The sequence below is a fragment of the Leguminivora glycinivorella genome, chromosome 27 (genome assembly GCF_023078275.1).
Source record: "Leguminivora glycinivorella isolate SPB_JAAS2020 chromosome 27, LegGlyc_1.1, whole genome shotgun sequence".
NCBI lineage: Eukaryota > Metazoa > Arthropoda > Insecta > Lepidoptera > Tortricidae > Leguminivora > Leguminivora glycinivorella.
The window spans coordinates 4,435,175-4,461,161 of NC_062997.1; the positions used below are offsets into that span (position 1 = coordinate 4,435,175).

General features: G+C 36.5%; 1 protein-coding gene across 1 annotated transcript in view; it reads left to right on the forward strand.

Moving 5' to 3' along the window:
• Nucleotides 1–969: 969 nt before the first annotated feature.
• Nucleotides 970–25,987, forward strand: part of LOC125240183 (organic cation transporter protein-like) — a 90,359-nt gene continuing 65,341 nt past the window's right edge. Inside the window, 2 exon segments of the mRNA XM_048148005.1 lie at nt 970–1,080; nt 23,983–24,370. Of these exon segments, the coding sequence (XP_048003962.1) occupies nt 24,021–24,370 (350 nt within the window). The 5' untranslated portion in view covers nt 970–1,080; nt 23,983–24,020.

Genomic DNA, 25,987 nt, shown 5'->3' on the forward strand with positions numbered 1-25,987 from the left:
CGCATTTTAATGTATGGGATGGTATGATCTTGTTATATTTAATTTATGGTATAGGGGTGCCACTCATTTAAAAATTAAAATTAATAATAATGTAGCACTAGAACAGTGCTGTTTCATTTTTACCCGAGGCCAATATTGACACGCGAGCAAGCGAAATATCTTAATATTGTACCGCGAGCCTAGCGAGTGGTTCAAAAAGTAGAGCTAGAGCGTTGCGAGGGTTTCAAGGTACGATGGTTAAACAAACTTTGCAACTGAATGGAACACAACATTTTCACCACACCAACACGAACAAAATACTGACTATAAAACATCAAACTGAATCAAATCCATCAATTTATTCTATACTAGCTTTTGCTCGCGGCTTCGCTCGCGATAGAAAGAGACAAAAAGTAGCCTATGTCACTCTCCATCCCTTCAACTATATCCACCTAAAAAATCACGTCAATTCGTCGCTCCGTTTTGCCGTGAAAGACGGACAAACAAACAGACACACACACTTTCCTATTTATAATATTAAGTATGGATTTATGATTCAAACTCATCTATAGGTAAAATATACCAGCTTAAAACATCAAGTTAGAATTTGTATGAATTTACTTTGGTCTCTTGTGGATAAAATGCAATTTTGCTGTTTTCGAATAGCAAAGAGAGCCTTTACCAGTTGGTGTGGTGAAAAATAATTTCAAACCCGTTAAAAAATTGCTTTAAAAAACTAAAGAACACGCTATTTTTTGCAGAAAAAAATAATTTAGTGCCTTTATCCAATCCGTACAGACTTGTCTAAGTTAAGATTAGAAGGGCTCCAGACCTAGCGTGGAATACACCTTACCTGTTGCTGGCCACTTAACTACAAAAAAAATATTGATGAAAAATAGTTTTTTTTTTTAATTTGTAAAGAAGGTGGGGGTTTTTACGTATAGTTTTAAAAGCAAGGTTGCCAGTATCCGACTCAGTGCAATCGAGCGAGCAGAACACACCGGTTGTTAGTGCTCGGCGTAATATTTAGATAGTCACCGACTTTGAAATATTACTGTGTGTGTATATATTATATTCCAGCTTGGAAAAGGGGAATTTTAGGTGAGTACAGTGTTATTTATAAAAATAAACAATCATGTTTAATTATACTCCGGCGAGATAAGTTTGTCAGTGGTAAAATGCGTGAAATTCGAAATTTGGTTTCGAGAGAGGATTTTCAATTTTGCCGCCATTTTCTGACAGAGCTGGCCCGTCAGAGTTTGAACTCAAGTACATAAGCCAATTGGGTAATTGAGTATAATATAGAATTTACTTAAATTTCATTAATATTTATTAAAATTATGATAATTAGGTATGTGATGTGTAAATATTAAATAAGATAAATAATAATAAAGTGCTGAAATTTGTAAGCAGTACTAATATTACGAATGCGAATGAGACTTGTTTATTTGTATGATGTACCTTAACTTGAAATTAATGAACTGATTTTGATGAAATTCTAGTTTTAATCACAAAAATTTGTACCTAAGGGTGTGTTGTTGATTCCATTCTTATAGGAGTACCATAAACAAGTATTATAATTACGAATAAGACATTTTCAAAGTAATAAAAAAAATTTTTTTTTTACCCCCGACGCAAAAAGGACGGGATTATATAAGTTTGACGTGTCTGTCTATCTATCTGTTTGCCTGTCTGTCTGTGTGTGTGTGTGTGTGTGTCTGTCTGTGGCATCGTAGCTCCCTAACTGATGAACCGATTTAGATTTCGTTTTTTTTTGCCTGAAAGCTGAGTACTCCCGACCAGGGAGTGTTCTTAGCCCTGTTTTATGAAAATGGGTCCACTTTTTTTTTTTAATTAATTTTGTTGTTAGATTATCTCATTTTTCATGTAAATATTAATCGCAAAACTGCCACTTCAGGTGAGTTCCGTGAGTTATGACTTTTCTGTTCCATTTGAAATTAGCATAGCAGACACATTTTCATAGGATTTTGAACAGCGCCCCTTGCGGGACGTTTTGCAAATACATCATATAAACAAATCCATTCGTTCACGAATCGTATAATTATTTTTTCTATATAAGAAATCTTTAAAATTTTAGGCTGCATGTTAATCGACGTAACGGAAGTGTATTTTAAATTTTAATTAAGGTTACTGATAACGTAAAAAAATCCTTGACCGTGACCATATACACCGTGTACAACGCGGGATAAGAAAAAAATAAGAATGCATTAATGATCACGAAAAAAATACTAACATGTCAATCGTACGAGTAATTCGCCTAGTTTCAGAGGCAAAAAAAAACATTTATAAAATACCTTCTTATTTTTAATAAGACAGAAAAGTCGTTTTAAGGGTTCCGTAATCAACTAGGAACCCTTATAGTTTCGCCTTGTCTGTCTGTCCGTCCGTCCGTTCGTCCGTCCTTCCGCGGATAATCTCAGCAACCGTTAGCACTGGAAAACTGAAATTTGGTACCAATATGTATATTGTATATCAATTACGCTGACAAAGTGCAAAAATAAAAAATGGAAAAAAATGTTTTATTAGGGAACCCCCCGCGGGATTCTCCGCGGACGGACGGACGGACAGACAGACATGGCGAAACTATAAGGGTTCCTAGTTGACAAGGGAACCCTAAAAATTGTACCTAGGCGTGACGTCACGCGAAACTAATAAAATAAGAATGCATTAATGATCACGAAAAAAATACTAACATGTCAATCGTACGAGTAATTCGCCTAGTTTCAGAGGCAAAAAAAAACATTTATAAAATACCTTCTTATTTTTAATAAGACAGAAAAGTCGTTTTAAGGGTTCCGTAATCAACTAGGAACCCTTATAGTTTCGCCTTGTCTGTCTGTCCGTCCGTCCGTTCGTCCGTCCTTCCGCGGATAATCTCAGCAACCGTTAGCACTAGAAAACTGAAATTTGGTACCAATATGTATATTGTATATCAATTACGCTGACAAAGTGCAAAAATAAAAAATGGAAAAAAATGTTTTATTAGGGAACCCCCCGCGGGATTCTCCGCGGACGGACGGACGGACAGACAGACATGGCGAAACTATAAGGGTTCCTAGTTGACAAGGGAACCCTAAAAATTGTACCTAGGCGTGACGTCACGCGAAACTTAAACGCACTGTACCGTCGTCATTTTTCGTTTACGAGAAAAATAAAACTATAACTATAAATGCAAACTGAATCCACTAATGCGTTTCCTGGTCTTTAAGTTATTCAACATATAAGTAATTTTATGTATTAAAGTCACTATGACCTCGGTTTTGAAGAGACTAGTAGATACTATACAGGATGTATTTTTAATTACCGGCAATATTATGCGTGAATAGGTCACACGTACTGAGTAACTTCAACCATTGGATCAACCTCGTACATTTTGACGTGTCAGATGTTGATAATTTCTATGTATACCTAAGTTTTTGCGATTTCGGAATTCATCCCATAGCAAAAGTACTTAATAATAAGATGGGTAGGTGGGCCATTTTTTCCACCCCCCCCCCCCCCCCCCCCTTTTTTTGGATTAGGAAATTTTTATATGGTTTCCACTCAGAATCGCGAGCTCTTTCAATTCTAATAGGAGAAAAAAGTGTCCCAAGGTTTTTTTCCCATTCCGTTACCATTTTTTCATACATTTTGTATGGCGGTAACGGAATGGAAGGTTCGAAAAAATGCATGGAAATCTTGGGACATTTTTTTCCTCCTATCAGGATCGAAAGAGCTTGCGATTCTGAGTAATAATCGCGTAAAAAATACCCATGTTACAAAAAAGTGGGGTGGACAATTTTGGAAAAAATGGCCCAGGTACTATCAGTTGCAAATGTACATGGCAAAATCAATGAATTCATTCATAATTTCTCCATACACTTTTGCTGCTGATAGTACATATTAATTAACATAATTGTGCAATGTATTAAGTATGTAGTACGCACAGTGCAAAATATTTAAAACTAAGTTAATAGTGACAGGAGTAGACATGGAACTACCCTAGGGTACTTAGTTTAAGTTGATGAGTGGAGATTAGGGTAGTTTAGATCGATGTATAGATACCATAGTGTATGATTTCTCAGAATTTAGATTTTATTTTTAAGTTAAAGTAACACAAACAAGTTATAGTTAAGGTTCAGCGGGGCAAATCTCGACTGGGGGACAATCGTAACTAATTTATTTTTCCCCTCACTAGCTCGGAAACACGCGTTTTGTCCTTTAATACCAGCGGGTAAAAACGCATTTTATCCACAAATTAACTGATGTAAAGTTGATAAAAGTAGGTGAATCTAGTAATAAAGATGATTTACCACCTGTGGAACTACTGGAAGCAGTGATAAACGCATTTTTGCGTTGTAGTTTCCTCGCTATAGTGAGGGGAAAAGTTTTGTGTTACACTCGGGTGCAAATGTATTTTACTTCTCGTGTGTTAAAAAACTCGCAAGTTCAGGATTCTATTCTCGAACCACTCGCTTCGCTCGTGGTTCAACTATAGAATCCTTACGCTTGCTCGTTTTTCAATTCCACACTCGGCGTAAAAATACAACTTTGCCCCCTTGTATAACAAATAACTATTATCCATTATTACAGTATGTTGAGTTCTACATGTATCCACTGAACACACCTACCAAACATAACCGGTGGACACTCTATTTAATAATGCAAACATTGTAAAACATGGAAAAAATGGATCAGTTACTGGCCCATCGGGATTTGACCCGCTGTAACTTACACCAATAATAGACATTAACTGGAACCTATCAAGTTCAAAATATCTTTATAAAGTTCGGGTTCAAAAGTTTTTTTTTTTCCTTTAGGAGCGATTATTTCCCAAAAAACGATCTGTAAACCCATTCATTTTTAATACCTATCATAATATATCACACGTTGGGGTTGAAATGAAAAAAAATATCAGCCCCCACTTTACATGTAGGGGGTACAGAAATATCCGCGGACGGACGGACGGACGGACGGACGGACGGACAGACAGACATGGACACGGAACCCTTTTTAACTATGAATAGGTAAATAAAAAATATGGGAAAATCTATTCTCAATCTATTATAACGAAGATACCTACTCGTAATATAGGTAGCTTTTGTACTGAGTTGAAGACAAAGAAGACGATTAGAAATGCACCGAATATTCGGTTACTATTCGGTATCCGGCCTATCCGGCCCTTATTTTAATATTCGGCCGGATACCGGATGTGCTATTTTTGATTGAACGATTTGGGGGAAATAAATGTAAAACTAACCTAACCACAAAATTAAAATTTTGAAAAAACCCCCGACCGCGTCATAGTGGGCCGATTTTCATGAAACATGGCTAAGAACACTCCCGACTAACTCAGCTTTCAGACAAAAAAAAAACTAAATCAAAATCGATTCATCCGTTCGAGAGCTACGATGCCAGAGACAGACACACACACACATACAGACAAACAGACAGACAGACACGTCAAACTTATAACACCCCTTCGTTTTTGCGTCGGGGGTTAAAAGACAGACAGACAAACAGACAGACAGACACGTCAAACTTATAACACCCCGTCGTTTTTGCGTCGGGGGTTAAAAAGGCTTATTTCTAGTCCATATCACCACTGTTACAAAACATAGTCGAATAGCACCCCTGTCAAAAAGATGCCACAAGATTGCCGATAATCACGTAACTTCAACACCAACTGATCACTACACAACGGGGTCATTGTCAACAACTGATAAACTAAAACACATCCTCAAATCACCTTTATTTAAAACTATGTAAGCGCCATCTTTGATTTTTGCCACTGCAAAGTTAACTTGGTTTTGCAACGATGGTGATAAGTGATTGAAAAAGTGAAAGTTGAACGAAATTGAATCTTATACGAACGTGTTAAGAATCGTCTTTTGTTTCAACAGCGGCAAATGTATGTTTGTAACGTTTTACGCAGAATGGTTCTGGTTTTTAATTTAAAGGGATATAATACTTAATCTAAGGGAATAAGGGTCATTTTGCGATGATGTTGGGTGGGTAATTAAAAATTTAACATACAATGGTGCATTTTTCATTCATTATAGCGAATTGATGTCTTTGTAGTAAATGAAAAAACTTGTTGGATCAATATTATTTCATAAATTTGCAAGTAGATTATGCCAAAGTTAATCTTACCAAAGAATCGATTATACAGAGAACTAGCTTTTGCCCGTGGCTTCACCGGCGATAAATTCGAAAATTACGGAATGATCCATACACCCCCCCCCCCCCCCATTTCAAGGAAGTGGGGGTGTTAGAAAGGGACTAAAAGTAGCCTATGTCACTCTCCATCCCTTCAACTATCTCCACTTGAAAAATCACGGCAATATCGCTCCGTTTTTTCGTGAAAGACGGACTAACACACACACACACAACACACACATTTTCCCATTTGTAATATTAAGTATGGATTACTATCAAAGTAGGTATTAGCTAATCACAAAATTTAAATACAGCGAGGAAATATCGCCAGTATCCTTGGTACAATGCCTCAAGGGCCTATTTTAGACATTAGCCAGCTTTTAAGTAAGCTTAATTTCTTATACATATAATACCAGGCTGAAAATCAGGGCTGGATAATACCATCAATCTAGCAAAGCCTGAGACTGGTACCCATTGCCTTTGTAATGTACCTACTTTAAGATAAAAGTTATACCAAGGACCATTTAATACTAGACTGATATAGCCCATACTTACAAAAAAGCGTACCCCTGAAAAAAGCTTAGTTTTTGCTTTAAAACTAGATGGCGTTGTTTCGTAACCCGGGAGTGGAAAAAAACATATTTTCACACATATGTTTACTTGTTTTTATATTATACTATGAATAACTATCAAAAAACTTTATTTTAATATCAAAATATTGGCTCAAAACATAATTTTTACAAATTATATTTTTTGGTCGGCGTCGACGTAGTTGTGATCGCTTCGCTGGCTAAGTTTGTTCGCATGTTGTCTAACTATTGCCAAATAAAATGACTAGATGACGTTGGTGGACTAGGAAAATGTCACATCCGTTTCGTTGTTCATTAATATAATATACTTAGTGATAATAAACCTATATGTTGAGCTCAAATACGTTCAACAAAACGCAATCATTGTGCCAACAGATGTGACATCCAGTGACATCTGACATCCATGTCACATCACAAATGTCATTGTATGATTTATTGAATATTCATAATATATGGATATTAAATATTTTAGAATCGCAGCAGCAATGCGAGTAGAGATACAGAATTAATAACTGTATAAATTAATAATTGTATGACCAATGACCTCATACATAAAATTACCAGTTTAGGTGACAGAAGGCGAATCCAATTTGTAAACATTAAATTTAATGTGCTAAGGAAAAGAATCTTTCCGATTTTCAACGGGACACGGCTGAAGGGGCGAGCTGGTTTCGACTGCGCCCATGCATCTCAATTGTCCAGAAAGTTCATTCGAAGATCATTTTGCTTATAATAATCTGAGTAATCACAGTGAATGGTTTGACAGTATTTCAGCTAACATGTAGAGAGACTTGCTAGCTTCGTCAGTCAAGCTTCGTCTTGGACACAACGCCGATAGTTAGGCCGCCAGGTGTGGCACTTTGGATTACGTTTTTATAATAAATTAATGATAGTTTGTATTGTTTTGGTAATATATTTTCTACTCGTATACTATACTCGTTTGGTACTCGTATAAACCTAAACTGAGATAATAAATGAATAAAAGAAAATAATTAGTGAAACTCTGATATAAGTAATAATTAATGAGACTAAATGCGTTTTCACATTATCCGATCCGATATCGGATGTAGGACTGATACCCCATACATTACAGGCGCTATCTTGGATTTTTTCCATTTAAATCCTTCCGACATCCGATATCGGATCGGATAATGTGAAAACGGACTAAGACAATAGATACCTTAATTAGTGTTATATACCTATGCCTATGTATATCCCACCAAAAACATTCTGTAAAAAATAGCCGTCTCGATGGAGCTGCTTGTTTATCTCTAAAAAGTAATGAAATCTACATAAAGTTCCTTACTGCGATTTCTTTATTATTATAGTTAACTAGCCTTTGCCCGCGGCTTCGTTCGCGTTAAATTCGAAAATCTCTCCACAAACTTCCATCCTCCATTCTAAGGAAGTGGGGGGATATAAAAAGAGACAAAAAGTAGCCTATGTCACTTTCCATCCAGTCAACTATCTCCACTTAAAAAATCACGTCAATACGTCGCTCCGTTTTGCCGTGAAAGATGGACAAACAAACAGACACACACACTTTCCCATTTATAATATTAGTATGGATGTTGTGTGACTTGGCCGTTGAAGTGTAGCGGTGCTGGCGACAGATTGGTGCAATGGTGTCATGGAGTACCTGGTTATAAACTTCTTTATACCCTTGTGTATAAAGAAGTTTATAAGTTTCATATTCGATGGTCCGAGCTAAGGTTCGTAAAGCCATGAAGCCGAGCTGATAATCATTGACGCTAAACACCGATCGAAACGCAGTCTGAAGTGGGTGATAAACGTACGATACGAGCAGGTATGCGTACTTATGGCTCGACGACCTTTTTCGATTGTGTGTCACCGTAAGTACGCGTAAAAACCGCTGCGCATAGTAGTCGACCATCCAACGCGTACTTGCTCGTACGCCTATCACCCACTTGACGTCGCGCCAACACTTTATGGAAAAAGCGGGTTTTCGACAACTAAGTACCAATAAGATTTTAGACATTCAAAAATCTTCAATAATACTCAACTGTTTCGGTCGCACTCGTTCAAATATAGGATAGGATTGGTATGTGCGAGACGGTCAGGAGATTGATTGTCAACATGATATCTATCATAAACACCGTTCGAAATGGCCTCATTAAAATCTAAATTTTAAATATATTGAAAGTAATATTACTAATCATTGACGTCACGCTCAAAATGAAAGAGATAGAAAATTTGACAGTATGGTACTCTTTTGCATGATTGTCATAATTCAAAATAAGAACGATGGCTTGCGTTGTAAACAGGGACTGAAACATGACACGGGCCCCTAGCGTCATCTATATACTTTTCACTGTATCACTTGTAATGCCGTTGAACTACCGCGTACGTATTTTTAAAAAAAAACGACATTTTTATTCAAATGACACTCTTAGTGACATCTAGTGACATAGATTTACGGCTGCCAACGGGGTACGGTATTTAGTATGGACTCTGCTGGTCCTTTATAATCGTCCTTGGTTATACTGTTGTACCTTGTACCTACTTGATGATTGATGTTTGTAGTTACCTAAAAGAATGTTGTACCTAATGCTTAAAATGTAAGTTTAGATTGTAGATTTTTTATTGGCAATAAATTATTTTTATTTTTTTTATTTTTAATAATGTGAATATGTTCATGTAAATAAAGATAATGTTTTTGGTTAATTCATAAATTTTTTTTTTGAAAAACCTCCGACATAGAAGACCGATTTCCATCACACATGGCTAAGAACACTCCCAACTAATTCAGGTACGGGTACGGCACACACAGACCGACAGACACATCAAACTTATAACACCCCGTCGTTTTTAACCCCCGACGCAAAAACGACGGGGTGTTATAAGTTTGACGTGTCTGTCTGTGTGTATGTCTGTCTGTCTGTCTGTTTGTCTGTCTGTCTGTCTGTCTGTCTGTCTGTCTGTTTGTTTGTCTGTGTGTGCGTCTGTCTGTGGCACCGTAGCTCCCGAACGAGTGAACCGATTTCGATTTAGTTTTTTTTGTTTGAAAGCTGAGTTAGTCGGGAGTGTTCTTAGCCATGTTTCATGAAAATCGGTCCACTATGTCGCGGTCGGGGGTTTTTTCAAAATTTTAATTTTGTGGTTATTGCGTCGGGGTTTAAAAATGTATAGGTAGTAACAGACGTAACAAGGCATATACTGCCATCTCTCGTCACAGGATTAAAACTTTTGAACCTCTGTTTTTAACCCCCGACGCAAAAACGAAGGGGTGTTATAAGTTTGACGTGTCTGTCTGTGTGTATGTCTGTCTGTCTGTCTGTTTGTCTGTCTGTTTGTGTGTGTGTCTGTCTGTGGCATCGTAGCGCTCGAACGGATGAACCGATTTTGATTTAGTTTTTTTTTATCTGAAAGCTGAGTTAGTCGGGAGTGTTCTTAGCCATGTTTCATGAAAATCGGTCTACTATGTCGCGGTCGGGGGTTTTTTTCAAAATTTTAATTTTGTGGTTAGGTTATGACTTGTTAACTTGTTAAAACTGTCAAATATGGCATTAGTGCAAATTGAAATTAAAAAAAAAAAACCCCCGACATAGTGGACCGATTTTCATAAAACATGGCTAAAAACACTCTCGACTAACTCAGCTTTCAAACAAAAACAAACTAAATCTAAATCGGTTCATCCGTTCGGGAACTACGATGCCACAGACAGACACACACACACAGACAGACAGACAGACACGTCAAAATTATAACACCTCGTCGTTTTTGCGTAAAAACCATCAAACTGTAAAAATATTTCCAAAACGTTCAGGGGGAAAATGAGGACCACGTTTATATAAAAAAACCGGCCAAGTGCGAGTCGGACTCGCCCACCGAGGGTTCCGTACAAACTTTCTTTCAAACTACCTAGTAAAAATAATCTCATATTTTCACCGTGTTTCACTTAACACTAAAAACCTGAAAACAGTTTGTTCAGAATCGAGAGTAGAATCGATTGAGCTATATCTTGATGGGGGTAATATTTTTATTTAAATTAGTATTATTAATTATTTTTTACGTGCCCATTCTATTGTACTCGTAATACAACATTGTGTATATCGCATTGCTAAGAGGTTGTTTACCTTTTTTCAGTATTTAGGGGTATTAATACTGGCTGGTTACTTGGACGATTTTTTTTTCCGCTACTAGTTTGACGTTGTTTGTCAGTTTAATCTTAATGTTTAACATATTGTTGTCTATAATAGTGTTATCCATAATTTTGGGTCTACTCTACTCCATTATCAAGCTGTATCGGAAGTGCCACGTGGGATGGATAACGCGAGAAATTCATCGCAATACCTTACGGAGATCAGTATTTCGCCGTGCACCAGCGGACCCCGCAGGCAGTGACGGCGTTCAGCCAAAACTATATCCAAGAGTTAGAGAGAGGGGTATAATACGGTGATTAATGTGATTCTAAGAAGTGAATAAGAATGTTGGAATCTAAATTTCAAATTTGAAACATTTTACAAGTCTACATCTTTTGATAGGGATGGAGCATTGAACTTGCAATTACGAAAGTAGGTACAGTGCACGCGCCACCGCCGCCATACGACACCACTCGTGCCCGATGTTTGCCGCGCGTCCGTAAATGGTCACCGAATGATTCATTGAGTGCTCAACGTTTGATGAACTTTAATTTGATCCGGGAGTTAAGTGAACTTAATTGCATTCCATTTTCATAAAGTGAAGTGATAGTGCTAAATGGTAAATATGAAAGTGCAACATAGAAACTGTAAGTAGATTAGAAAGTTACTTATAACTCACCCCGATGGGAATATATAGCACTGTAATGTTAAATGTCTTTCAATTAAAGACGTTCGATTGATTAGTATTATATCGATCATATATTTATGGCAAGTATCTTAGAATTACTGTTTAATGAGTTGAGGGACGTAAGGACGTACCTAATTAAAATAGGCCCATCCAGAAGGACAGGTCAAATCTTACAAAAAAAAAGTAACGAAGCGCACGCGATATATGAGCGATATACTACGAGTTTATTAGATATTGACGCTCAAATTACTTCAGGGATTATAAGCGGGAAAGATTTACCCGTTTTGGAGAAATTTAACGAGAAAATAATATCATTATATGACGAGATAGTAAATTTATGTAAGGATATTCCAGTGAACGGAGCCAGCGAGATAAATAGTATAACCATGTCGACATTCGATTTAAAGACGGCCTTGAGCCTTCTGCCATGCATGACAGATGAAGAAAATGCTACTAAGCAATTAATAGATAATATTGAATATTATGATTCAATTCTCACTGACTCTGGGTGTAAGAAAATTTAATAAACTTCGTTTTAAAGAGTAGATTATCGCAGGCTGCCAAACTTAAAATGAAGACTAAATATGACACCGTACAAACTTTGATTTTGGACATGAGGGCAGAATTATTGCCAAAAAAGGCAGCCACGGCTATCCAGAGTAGGATGCAAAAAATTAGACAAAATGATTTATCGGTTTTAGACTACGGGAAGGAGTTGACAAACTTATTTGTTGACCTTACGGTTACGCAAGCCGATGGGAACACGACTTGTTACGATATTTTGAAACCAATTAATGAGAAATATGCAATCAAACAATTTGCCGACGGCTTACGGAACCGTAGATTAAGCACAATAATTTCAGCAAGGAATTATACCTCCCTCAAGGATGCGATTCAAGGCGCTCAGGACGAAGAAATGGGCACAACTGTCACATCGGGAGAAATAATGGGTATGTATAAAAATACCTATTTCTATTCAGACAGAGGTAATAGGAACGGATACAGGGGATTCCGGGGGGGCGGCCACAGGGTTGCCTCCGGTTCCAGAGGCCGCAGCTACGAATATTCGAATCAAAGTCGCGAATGGCGACGACAGCCACAGCCATCTACGTCACGAGCTCAGAATCTGCAGACCCGCCCAAACAGAGGTACGTATACCCAACGCTATCAAGGAACGCGTCCTCAACATGATCTTAACATTATGACCGAACCGGTGGATGATAACTCAGACGATGCAAACCTCGTACCGGAAGTCCCAAATCAGTTTTTTCGTGACTAAACCAGAACATACAATTTTAGCCACTGACAGCGACTGTTACGTACACCTTTCGTCAGTATCCTATCTAGCAGATTCTGGGGCATCGTTGTCTGCTATCAAATATAGACATGTAGCTAAACACAAAATTCCAATCCACACTGAGAGCATAGTCATAAATGGAGTCGGTGGAAGGGCAGGAACGATAGGATATGTCTACCTTACTCTCAAATTGGGAGACAGGGATGTGCAACATAAGTTCCACGTATTCAGAACATTGCCGGTGGAATCGGACGGCATATTAGGTCGCGACTTTTTAAGGAAGTATAAAGCTAATATAGATTTCGAATATAATAAATTAAGATTAAAAATAAATGCTGAAACATTTATTTCTATACCTATAACGACAGTCTGTAATACAGCAATAAATATTCCCAAAAGGTGCGAATCAGTACACTATGTAGAAACAGAATTTAACGAGGATTGTGTAGTTTGTTCAGACACAATACAAGAAGGCATATACGTAGCAAATTCAATTGCGACACCCGTCAATGGAGTGATACCGATAAGAATATTAAATGTTACTGACACTGATATATCATTGGAAAGCATAACACCCACGATTCATAACCTTAATGGCTACGATTTATGCGCTTTTGGTAACGTAACAAAAAATGCTGATAGAGTTAAACATTTATTTGAAAAACTAAAGCTAAGCCACCTCAATAAAGAAGAACAATTGACAATCGAGAGTATATGTGCAAAATATGCGGATATTTTCCATTTACCTGGAGACTCTCTAACTACCACAGACATATATCAACACTCCATTACTTTGAAACCAAATACCCAGCCAATATTCACAAAGCCTTATAGGTTACCATTTTCTCAAAGGGCAGAAGTTAGGCGTCAATTAGATAAAATGCTTGAAGAAGGTATAATAGAACCCAGTAAAAGCGAATGGTCTAGCCCAATATTATTAGTCCCTAAGAAGTTGGACGAAAACGGCAAAAAACAGTGGCGTCTAGTAGTAGACTATAGAAAACTGAATAATACTATTGAAGATGACAAATTTCCACTGCCGAATATTACTGAAATCTTGGAATCATTATCTGGAAGCATATATTTCACCCATTTAGATTTATATCAGGGTTACTACAATGTTGATCTTGAGAAAAATAGTAGAAAGTTAACAGCATTCGCCTCAGGGGAATATCAAATGACTCGTATGCCACAAGGATTAAAATCGAGCCCCAGTTCCTTCTCGCGTATGATGAATATCGCCTTAGCTGGACTAAATTATGAAAAATGCTTAATTTACCTCGATGACTTAATTATATTTGGTAGAAATTTAGAAAGTCATAACAAAAACTTGCAGAGTGTATTCGAAAGATTGCGGGAGGTTAAATTAAAATTGAATCCAGTAAAATGCGATTTTCTAAAAAAGAAAATACTTTACTTAGGTCACGTCATTTCAAACGAAGGAATATTACCAGATCCAGAAAAAATAAATGTGGTGAAAAATTATCCGCGCCCACAAAATACAGAAGAGGTTAAGAGATTTGTAGCTTTCACTAACTACTACAGGAAATTTGTTTATAATTTTGCAGCCATAGCGCAGCCTTTGAATGCTTTGTGTAAGAAAAATACACCATTTATTTGGGATAACGATTGCCAGAAATCATTTGATTCATTGAAAGAACATATAGTAACTCCACCAGTTCTTGATTATCCAAATTTAACAGAAGAAAATCAGTTTATAGTGCAAACCGATGCGTCTAATAAAGCGATCGGTGCTATATTGTCGAACAAAAATGGACGACCAGTAGCTTTTGCAAGTAGGACTTTAAATTCAGCAGAAAAAAATTATCCGGTTATAGAAAAAGAGCTTTTGGCTATAGTATGGGCAATCAAACACTTCCGTCCATATTTGTACGGACGAGCTTTCAAAATAAAAACAGACCATAAACCGTTAATCTATCTGTTTAATCTAAGAGACCCATCTAGTAGATTAATGAAATTCAGAATGGTTTTAGAAGAATATGACTTCGAAGTTGAATATGTAAAGGGCACAAATAATGCGGCTGCGGACGCGTTGTCTCGTATTACTGTAACATCCGAACAATTAAAAGAATTTCATGACATTCACGTCATGACAAGGGCACAGGCACGTAAGTTGGCAAATATGTGTCCACCGTCAGATATAGTGCACGCTAATGTTAGGTCTGATAGCACGAATCAAAAAGTAGTAAGTACTCATTTTAAGCCAAAACAATCGGTAGAGTTAGTTTTCAGTGACGCTATAGGCATAGAAAATATGAGGAAAAAAGGTATAATTACCAATGAAAGTAAAACATTATGTTATGTTCGCCATAAACAAACCATTTACATAAAGCACTACAACTCATTACCGCTAATAACGCGAGCGGAGTTTGTGAAGGAATTAAATGAAATGTGTATGAAAGAAAACATAAGTCAATTGTGTATAGTTAAAAATAATGACAACGATATTTTTATTAAAAAACTGGCAGAGGAAATGACCAAAACTGAACATAATTCAGGGCTTAGGCTATGTGTTCTAAATAATGTAACAAAGGTATTTGATAAAGATGACCAACGTGTCATTATCAATGACTTCCACCTTTTGCCCAGCAGTGGACACGCGGGTGTAAAGAGAATGATTAATAAGATCAAAAAATATTACTACTGGCCCGGCATTGATAACGACGTAAAAAAATTCGTAGCAAAATGCGATCAATGCCAACGTAATAAGTATTCCTTGCCAGTAAAAGAACCTATGTCACTGACTACTACAGCTGAAACATCTTTTCAAAAGGTTTACCTCGATTTAGTGGGACCGTTAGAAACAGACGATAATAGGTACTCATACATACTAACACTGCAATGTGAACTGACGAAATATATTGAGGCAATTCCATTATACACAAAACAGGCGACAGAAGTTGCAAAAGCCCTAGTTTGTAATTTTATTCTTAGATACGGTGTACCAAAGGAAATAGCCACAGACAGAGGTCAAGAATTCATGTCGACTATATTCCAAGAAACATGTAAGTTGCTAGAGATTAAGAAGTTGTCCTCGACAGCATACCACCACCAGTCAATTGGCGCACTTGAGGTAACACATAAACATTTGAAGTCTTTTCTCCGGATACAAACCGAAAATCACCCAGAAACTTGGAGCCAGTGGCTGCCCTTCTGGTGTTTTGCCTATAATACGGCAGTACACTCTGAAACGAAGTTTACCCCTTACGAATTAGTTTTTGGAAAAATATGCTCACTTCCTAGTAACATTACATCAAACGTTGAGCCCCTTTACAATTTTGACAATTATCCCTGCGAATTAAAATACCGTTTGCAATTGTCACAAAGCGAAGCACGAGAAAATTTACTTTTAAGTAAGAATATAAGAAAGACAAAGTATGATTCATATGTAAATCCTATAACATATAAAACAGGTGATTTAGTACTAGTAAAAAATGAAACAGGGACAAAATTGGATGCGCTGTATTCCGGACCATTTAAAGTAGTAAAAGATATCTCTCCTAATGTTCAAATAACGAAAGATGGAAGACTTGATGTCATACACAAAAATCGTACAAAAATGTACCGTGACCAATTGTAACTAAGAAAGAATACATTAATGTCAAAATAACTTTACTAGGTAATTAAGTAATTAAATCTAAGACTCGTATAAAAAAAAAAAAAAAAAAAAAGGAATTGTATTTCTTTTTTTTTCCCTTCCCCATGGGAGGTGTAGTGGTAAGACATATATTCATTGTATACTCAACCTTATGTACTCTATATAACCATGCCTTGTACCCAATACAGTTCAGTTAGAGCCTAATGTTTGTTTGATTCACATCCTTCCCAACGTCCTCCGTACATTTATCATAAGTCATAACAAATTGAACTCGTAGCTAATTACAACCTTGTCATTTTGAATATTGAGTTTATTTGCTTACTGCGATTACCTGTCCAATTTGAAGTTTACTGTGACAAAGCTTTAAAGTGTTTTACAGTGACATCTTAGCTGTCTATTGGTAAACCTTATGTCGTTGCAGTAACGTACACAAATAAATAGTGTTATGGTTTATGATGGTAGTTAGCAATTACTTTATTGAGTGTAGAGCTAAAAGTCAAGTAGAGCTGTACAGAAAATTAAAAATTCAATAAAAAAAAAGTAACGATCAGATTAAAAGATGAATACTCTAGATGAGTTTAAAAAAATAAAAATCAGTTGGGGTGTCTGAGGTTTTGAGTGATACCGGAAACACCGTGTATAAGGACTGTATCGTTAATTATAGGGACAAAACAAACCTCGTCTAAATGTTGACATGTGCATAATTTTGTATTATTATGGTCCGAGAGTATGATCTGAAGGTATTGGTAAGTACTATTTGATATAAGAAGGTCTGATATTTTTTTTATTTTAGGGACTTTATGGTACTTTAATTAAGGTCTAGCAAATAAATTTCGGACAACCCCTAATCTGGCTTAATTTGAGAATATCTCAAAGACTCTTTGTACGATTTCGACAAACATAGGATAATATGCTGCCAAAATATATTTTTTAAGAGTCCTCTTCATGGTTGTTCAATTGGGTACTTACAGAATAAATGCGATGAATTTATATAATTAAAAAAAAAACGCATTTTTGAGTAACGTTCCGGATTGCCGTAAATTTTTGATACAAGCAGGATGAGAGAAATAGATAAAAAAATTAGGCATAGGCCAATGTCTAATAGACATTCATGGTGTTTGAACAGTGCCTAAACCAGATCGATATAAAAAGTGTATGATAGTTAAATTCGACATCAAAGTCGGAGTTAGCGTAAGCGCCATGCCACATTCTCTAAATGGCCGCCATACACAGATCATGAAATTTATTTTTTAAAATTAACAGTGGCTAGACTATGTCTAGATATTTTGCGGATCATGTGTCGTTGAGGTTCGCACTGTACATTTTTTTTCGCAATTGTGTCGTCTTGTACGCACTTTGTGAATTTTCTAGTAGCATTTGTCCGAAATCGTAATTGGTACTCGGGAGGATTAAGTCAATGCTGTCTGAACCACATGCTTTACGTCGAGTTTCTAGGACAAAATGCGTACCTTATTATGTGCCTTATTAAGCCCATGTCTTGTTATAAGAAAAAAATATAATAGCAAATAAATACGGCTACTCAAAGTTGTCTCCATATTTAACGATACAGTCTTTAACTCTAATGACTTGACTAGAAGACAAAAGTATAGGCACTAATGAGTATTATAGTGTATAGCGCCATTTCCCGGTCAATTTGCTAACTAATTTGCGCGACCTGGTTTTTCAGGGATAATTCTTTATAATGTTAACCGATTTAAACAGTTTTTACTTTATTGGACAGAAGATGGTTTTCGTAACATCTCGTATTAATTTGAAGTACGATATACATCCGCAAGGGTGGGTAAATTGAAAGTAAAAATCTGAAAAGTTTTTTGTGAATTAAAAAAAAAGTATTCAAAATACAAACACGATTATATTTTTCCTGTAATATATAGCATAAAACCAATGTTTACTAAATTTTTCATAATTTTTCGTTGGTAAACTTCGGAGATAAGGGGGGGGGAACGGTATTTTTTTACATTTTCCTTCAAAATTCTTTTTTTTTCCACAACAAAAAAAATATAAAAAATAGCTTATTTACGTTCAATTTGAGCTCTTTCCAACGATACCCCACTTGACCTAGTAACTTGAAATTTACAGTTTGCCCCCCTTTCATTTTGGCCATTTTCTACAATTAAAATTAATATATTTAAAAAAATTATACTTTCTATTTGTAGAGGTTTACAATGTTCACAACTATTCCAAATTTCAAGTTGATAGCATTAGTAGTTCTCGAGATATTTAGGAATGTGACAGACGGACAGACAGACGGACGGAGTCGCACCATAAGGGTTCCTGTTGTACCTTTTTGGTACGGAACCCTAAAAATAGTTTACTGGCGATTATCCTCTTCCGTATTTAGCATGACATACTGTCATATTTTAAGACAAATAGTCGTCATATTTTGACAAACCAGTGGCCTTCAAAAAATGACAGCATAATTACTTATTGCTAAAATTAGACCATGTAACATTGCAATTGTTTTTTGCACTATTAATTATTAAATAATGTTATAACAAGTAATCAATCCGGAGGTCGCGGGTTCGAACCCCGGCTCGTACCAATGAGTTTTTCGGAACTTAGTACGAAATATCATTTGATATTTGCCAGTCACTTTTCGGTGAAGGAAAACATCGTGAGGAAACCGGACTAATCCCAATAAGGTCTAGTTACCCTTCGGTTTGGAAGGTTAGATGGCAGTCGCTTTCGTAAAAACTAGTGCCTACGCCAAATCTTGGGATTAGTTGTCAAAGCGGACCCCAGGCAAATGCCGGGATAACGCAAGAATGGTGGTGAAGTAGCTGGTTTCATTCTACCGCCTAATACAGGATGTAATTTTTATAAGAGGTAATATTTTCTGGATATGATGTGGGGAAAAAATATAAGATTAAATATATAGGGTGAAATAAAAAGTAACGTTCAAACTTTGCACAGTGATTTTTGAGATCATAATGAACAACTTTTATTATGGGACCAATGCTGAAATCGCAAAAAGTTTTGGATGTTCTATAGAAATGAGTAACAAACAGCCATTTTTTTGCGATTTCAGCATTGGTCCCAAAATAAAAGTTATTGATTATAATTTCAAAAGTTATTAATGCAAAGTTTCAACGGTCTTTTAAATATTTCGCCGTGTATATTTCGTTAAATTTTACCTAGATGATGATGATGATGATGATGATGATGAATTTCACCTTAAACGCGTGCGCCACCGCCACACACAGTAGTATTCGGGCGATTTTTTTACTCCGTTGCATATTTTTCCTTCCTTCCTTCCTTCAATTGCTCAAAGGTTAACTGGAAGAGATCCCTTAAAGGAATAATAAAGGATTGTATTGTATTTTTGTATGAAAATAAAAAATAGGAAAGCAATATAGTAATAGTCAAATATTCCATTAAAAAAAAATATAAAAAAAACTTAATAAATCCAAAAAAGTTAAAAGATTTAAAAAAATATTCGGAATGGAACTCGGGATCTCCTGCATCATATTATAGTCAGCCATTTGACCGAGACACCATTTCGATTTATATTAGCAGTGTCGAAATACACGATATATATCTTTATTAACAAAATGCGTCATTATTTATTTTCTGAGTCTGCTTGAGTTAACTAAACCAATATCTTTAAATAATTACTTGTCAAGAGCCAAGTGTCACTGATGACAATGTCAACTAAAAATGCGCGAAATATGACGGCTCTGTGTCTGTGTCTTAATTGGCACGCACATTTACGTAAAATTAATAAAAAATTCACATGGATTTGTCCATGATTTCTGTATGAAACAATGTATTTCATTCAATACCGCGCGCGACGATAGATAATGTATAGTAGATGTATGCGCATATTTTTAACCCCCGACGCAAAAACGAAGGGGTGTTATAAGTTTGACGTGTCTGTCTGTCTGTCTGTCCGTCTGTCTGTCTGTCTGTTTGTCTGTCTGTGTGTGTGTCTGTTTGTGGCATCGTAGCTCCCGAACGGATGAACCGATTTAGATTTAGTTTTTTTGTCTGAAAGCTGAGTTAGTCGGGAGTATTCTTAGCCATGTTTCATGAAAATCGGTCCACTATGTCGCGGTCGGGGGTTTTTTCAAAATTTTAATTTTGTTATTTAGTTGTAGTATGCGGTGACTCAATAAATGGGAGATGTTTTTTGTATGGAAAGCGAACTACCTTTTTTTTAGCAGATATATTAAGTAAGAAGATGTTTAAGCGTAATATGCGATATGACACATGCCAATTGACCAAGATTTGGGTATGACAGTGGATTCGGACATGATATAGTGCTATCAACTGATAAATATTAATATTGCTAAAACGAGTTCTTGATATATAATAACCTAACCACAAAATTAAAATTATGAAAAAACCCCCGACCGCGATATAGTAGACCGATTTTCATAAAACATGGCTGAGAACACTCCCGACTAACTCAGCTTTTAGACAAAAAAAACTCAATTTAAATCAGTTCATCCGTTCGGGAGCTACGATGCCACAGACAGACATACAGACAGACAAACAGACAGACAGACAGACAAATACACAGACACGTCAAACTTATAACACCCCTTCGTTTTTGCGTCGGGGGTGAAAAAGTACGGCCTGGCAGGCAAGCATGGCCGCACGATAAATGATAAAAACATGTTTTATTAGGGTTCCGTAGTCAACTAGGAACCATTATAGTTTCGCCATGTCTGTCTGTCCGTCCGTCCGTCCGTCCGCGGATAATCTCAGTAACCGTAAGCACTAGAAAGCTGAAATTTGGTACCAATATGTATATCAATCACGCCGACAAAGTGCAAAAAAAATAAAATGGAAAAAAATGTTTTATTAGGGTAAAGTGGGGGCTGATATTTTTTTTCATTCTAACCCCAACGTGTGATATATTGTTGGATAGGTATTTAAAAATGAATAAGGGTTTACTAAGATCGTTTTTTGATAATATTAATATTTTCGGAAATAATCGCTCTTAAAGGAAAAAAAAGGTGCGCCCCCCTCTAACTTTTGAACCATATGTTTAAAAAATATGAAAAAAATCACAGAAGTAGAACTTTATAAAGAATTTCTAGGAAAATTGTTTTGAACTTGATAGGTTCAGCAGTTTTTGAGAAAAATACGGAAAACTACGGAACCCTACACTGAGCGTGGCCCGACACGCTCTTGGCCGGTTTTTATTTATCGCGCGACCATGCTTGCCTGCCATTACTTGACTACATTGTAACCTGCCAATTTATCTCAGTCCTGTACACCCAACACCAATGAAAACGGGCTACTCAATCAGTAAACTGTCAACAAACTTCACTCGTTTCACTGCGATTGAGTGTAATCCTAAGTCCGTTCGCTCGTTTATTGCAACATGTGGCCTTGGAGGTATGTCACTTGAATTTAAGATAAACTTAAACTATTTAGAGCACGGATATAGTTAATTCGTATACTCTGGCACACCCTCTTTGCCAGAAGGGCGCGAAGTTTTCTATGAGGTAACATATTTTCGTGCCTCCATCTTCAGAGGTTCCCGCCTTTTTCGACTGCTAATGTGAGGCTGAGCGGCCAAAATAAAAAATCTAAACTTTTTTTTTGCTTGCCGAGTGCACACAATGTTTTTTATCACACTAGTATTATTTCTTGTTTGTGTAGCAAGAGGATCGAGTATTACAGAGAGTTACTGTCAAAGTAAAATGTGTAATCATAGTGCATAGACTGCCATCTCTCGACACAAGCTTGAAACTTTTGAACCTCAGTTTTGACAATTTGGTCCATATTGTTAGCTTGATATGTGTTAAAATGTCAAATATTAATATTATCGCTATCTGGCCGAGCGTTCCCCAAATGTAACGCCATCTAAGCCAACTTGCCTTTTTCTCTAGGGCTTTGAGGTACGTTTTTTTCTTAGATTTTATCCGTCTATATGGAGTTACATAATATATGTCTTTGTTGTGTAGATAATCTAAAGAAAATATCTACTAGAAAGAATACAGGAATATATTTGTTTTAATTATTTTATTTTTTTAAGTTTGTTAGCAAAACAATGTTTGAAAATGTTTTGACTCATTCTAATTATAAAACAAAAGACATCAACGAGAGTTTGGCTAAATAAACTCGAACTGTCCATTTACTTTTATAAACACCCAAAACTTGCAAAAAATAATACTAGAAAAATAAAAAATAAAAAAACTGATTTCATTAAAAACCGCTTAGCATACTGTACTGACACATTAAAGTGTCACACCCGACTGGCCCTTTGACATATGTCAAAGTACATTACTATTAAAATCGAGCATAATTAATGACAGGCCTGATGTCATGTCAAATAAATTGGTTTAAGGTCAAAATCTGCATAAATACATTCACATGAATTATTGAATATAGTAGATCTATGACCATCTGTTAGATGTATCGAGTATGTACCTAGTTTATTGAGGTTTTTAATGAATAATAAATAACTGCCTACGTAAAGTAATTTGTTCGATTCAATTACATTATAACATTAAACTTAGTAATAAAATGTTTTGACGACCAGTAAACCATGTAATCATCGAGAGTTTTCAATGGTTCACTATCAGTTTCATTAGACTTATACTGACCGCGATATAGACCACTTTGACATCCACCCACCATCCTCAGTTTTCCGTGATCATGATGCATGTAACTGAAATATCGGGAGCTCAAAAAAAAAAATCACGGTTATAATCTCGGCCAATATAAGTCAGCTAAGGCATAACTCGGACACTGTCGATGAAATATATGAAAGAGGCGCGTTCCTAGCACACAGTCTAAGCTCGTGTAGGTGAACGCGTACTATGCTTGTGTGAGTGACATATGACAGGTCGACTGTTCGCGTTTTTGACAGGCGGTAACTGTGAGGTAACCGAGAGGGGGTGAGCGGGACTTTCAGCGGGAAGCGGGAGTGGCCATACTGTACGATAGTACTCTTTATTATACTGTGCCTAAGGGCATGTACAGAATTTGGGACCCCCCAATTAGCATGTTAGCAAAAACTAACTCACTGTCAATTTTGTGACGATAATTACGCATGAAATTTCAATAAAAATCTTGTTTTTGTGTTACTTACTAAAACTTTAAGCGATATTCTACATTGAGAATGTAAAATAAGTGAATTTTTAGACAGATTTTATGCTTAATTATCGTCACAAAACTGACAGCTAGTTAATTTTTGTTAACAACTTACGCAATTGGGAGGTCCCAAACTCTGAATATGCCCCTATTCATTATAACTGGTATTAATTAATCGTTATGATCATCATAATGATTAATTAAATTCTTTGTAAGTAGAAATTCTTTGCTAATCCTTGGGATCAAATCTATCTATTCTATTCTATTAGGTAGGTACGAGTACATGAGTTTATGACGATTTTTAATGTAACGTAACTTTTGGTTTAAAGACCATTTGGAGGCCCTTTTATTGTTGTGTACAATATTTAGCCTAACATTTATTTCACGCACTTTCCACCGGCAACATTATTTTGACATAGCCTATTTAAAGTTTATCACTGATTTATAAAAATCTAAATTATCCATCTTTGTTACAGATATAAACGCACAAAAATAAATGCACTAACACAGCAAGATGGCGCCACAAGAGCGAACTTCATGCTGCGAGGAAGACCGCCAAACCATAGACAACCTGTCAAACATAGACTTGAACGGCTTCGTTAACAAGGGCTACCAACCTGACGGCGACAGACCTGACAATCAGAATGTTGCCAGCCCAAAAAAAGAAAAAAAGGCAACGGATTTTGATGATTTACTGCCGTATGTGGGCGAATTCGGATTGTACCAGAAGATATTGTTTTTACTGATGATTCCGTTCGCATTTTTCGTGGCTTTTGTCTATTTTTCGCAAATATTTATGACACTGGTGCCGGAACAGCATTGGTGTTGGGTTCCGGAGCTGGCGAACTTGACAGTTGAGGAGAGGTGAGTTTTATTTCTATACCTAGATATTTTTCTGGCGCGAACGAAGTAACACTAGTTTAGTGACTTCCTTCCGACATTTAGTTCATCGATAACTCACATTATAATATTTCATTAATTATTATAATTATGTCATTAATTATTGCCTTGGAACTGAATCTTGAGTAGTGTCATGTGCTCTGCCTACCCCGTTTAGGGAATATAGGCTTAAATTCATGTGTATTTAACATTAAAGTTTTGTACAAATGTCACATGTTCGAAAATAAATAGACAATAATAATAACATAAACCATATTTTAATAGTTTAGGTACATAATTTCTTAGATGATTACTAATGATTTTAGAGATTATTATTAGGGGTAATTAATAACGCTATGTAAGACTATTTATCGATAAAAGGATTGTCGATGTTTTTATTTTTAACCCCCGACGCAAAAACGACGGGGTGTTATAAGTTTGACGTGTCAGTCTGTGTGTCTGTCTGTCTGTCTGTCTGTCTGTCTGTCTGTCTCTCTATGTGTGTGTCTGTCTGTGGCATCGTAGCTCCCGAACGGATGAACCGATTTAGATTCATTTTTTTTTGTCTGAAAGCAGAGTTACTCGGGAATGTTCTTAGCCATGCTTCATGACAATCGGTCCACTATGTCGCGGTCGGGGGTTTTTTCAAAATTTTAATATTGTGGTTAGGTTAGCTAGTTAAACTTAAATATTGCCAAACACATAAATCACTCAATATTAAAAAGTAACAGTATTTGTTTATGACTCACTCAAAATGGAGACATTACGCTATAAAGCCCCGAAGGTCAAATAATTCACGTCATATCCGTGTTACAATTAACTTCCTATAACTTAAGTACTTTAAATTGGAGCGGATAAGATCCTATGTTTGTTCAACGATTTCAAAAGTAAAGATAGGTCAGTTTTTTTTTTATACTACATCGGTGGCAAACAAGCATACGGTGCGCCTGATGGAAAACGGTCACCGTAACCTATGGAAGCCTGCAACTCAAAGAGTGTCACATGCGCGTTGCCACCCCATTAGAAACTTGTACACTCCCCTTTTCTGTGTTAAGTATAAATACACAGCAAAAAGGAGTGTACAAGTTCAAAGGAGGGTTTGGGACTGCGACTCAAAGGACAATAGACGGAACAAATTAGTTCCGTAAGTCCTTCCGTCGTCAGCACCCCGCACCCTCGTTGAGCGGTGGCAGCCTTATTCACCGGTAGGAACACAACACTATGAGTAGGGTCTAGTGCTATTTGGCTGCGGTCTTCTGTAAGGCGGAGGTACTACCCCAGTTGGGCTCTGCTCTAGATTCGAGCGAGACGATATCCGCTGTGCTGTGCCCTACCACACAAAGCGGAATATCATTCGCTATGCCCTACCTCCTACAAATGCCGAGCAAGCAAGTGCAGCGAAATGTGCAGTGAGCTGCAAAAGTGCTTGGAAAATCAAAGAACTTATTAGAATATAGAATAGAATAGAAAACGTTTATTTGGTGAAAATATACAAGTAAAACAACAATAGCCTTAATCTATATACATCTTAAACTAAAGTCACCAAAAAGGATGCCACTCAGCATATGCCAATGGCTAATTGGTATTAGCCACGGCGCTGGT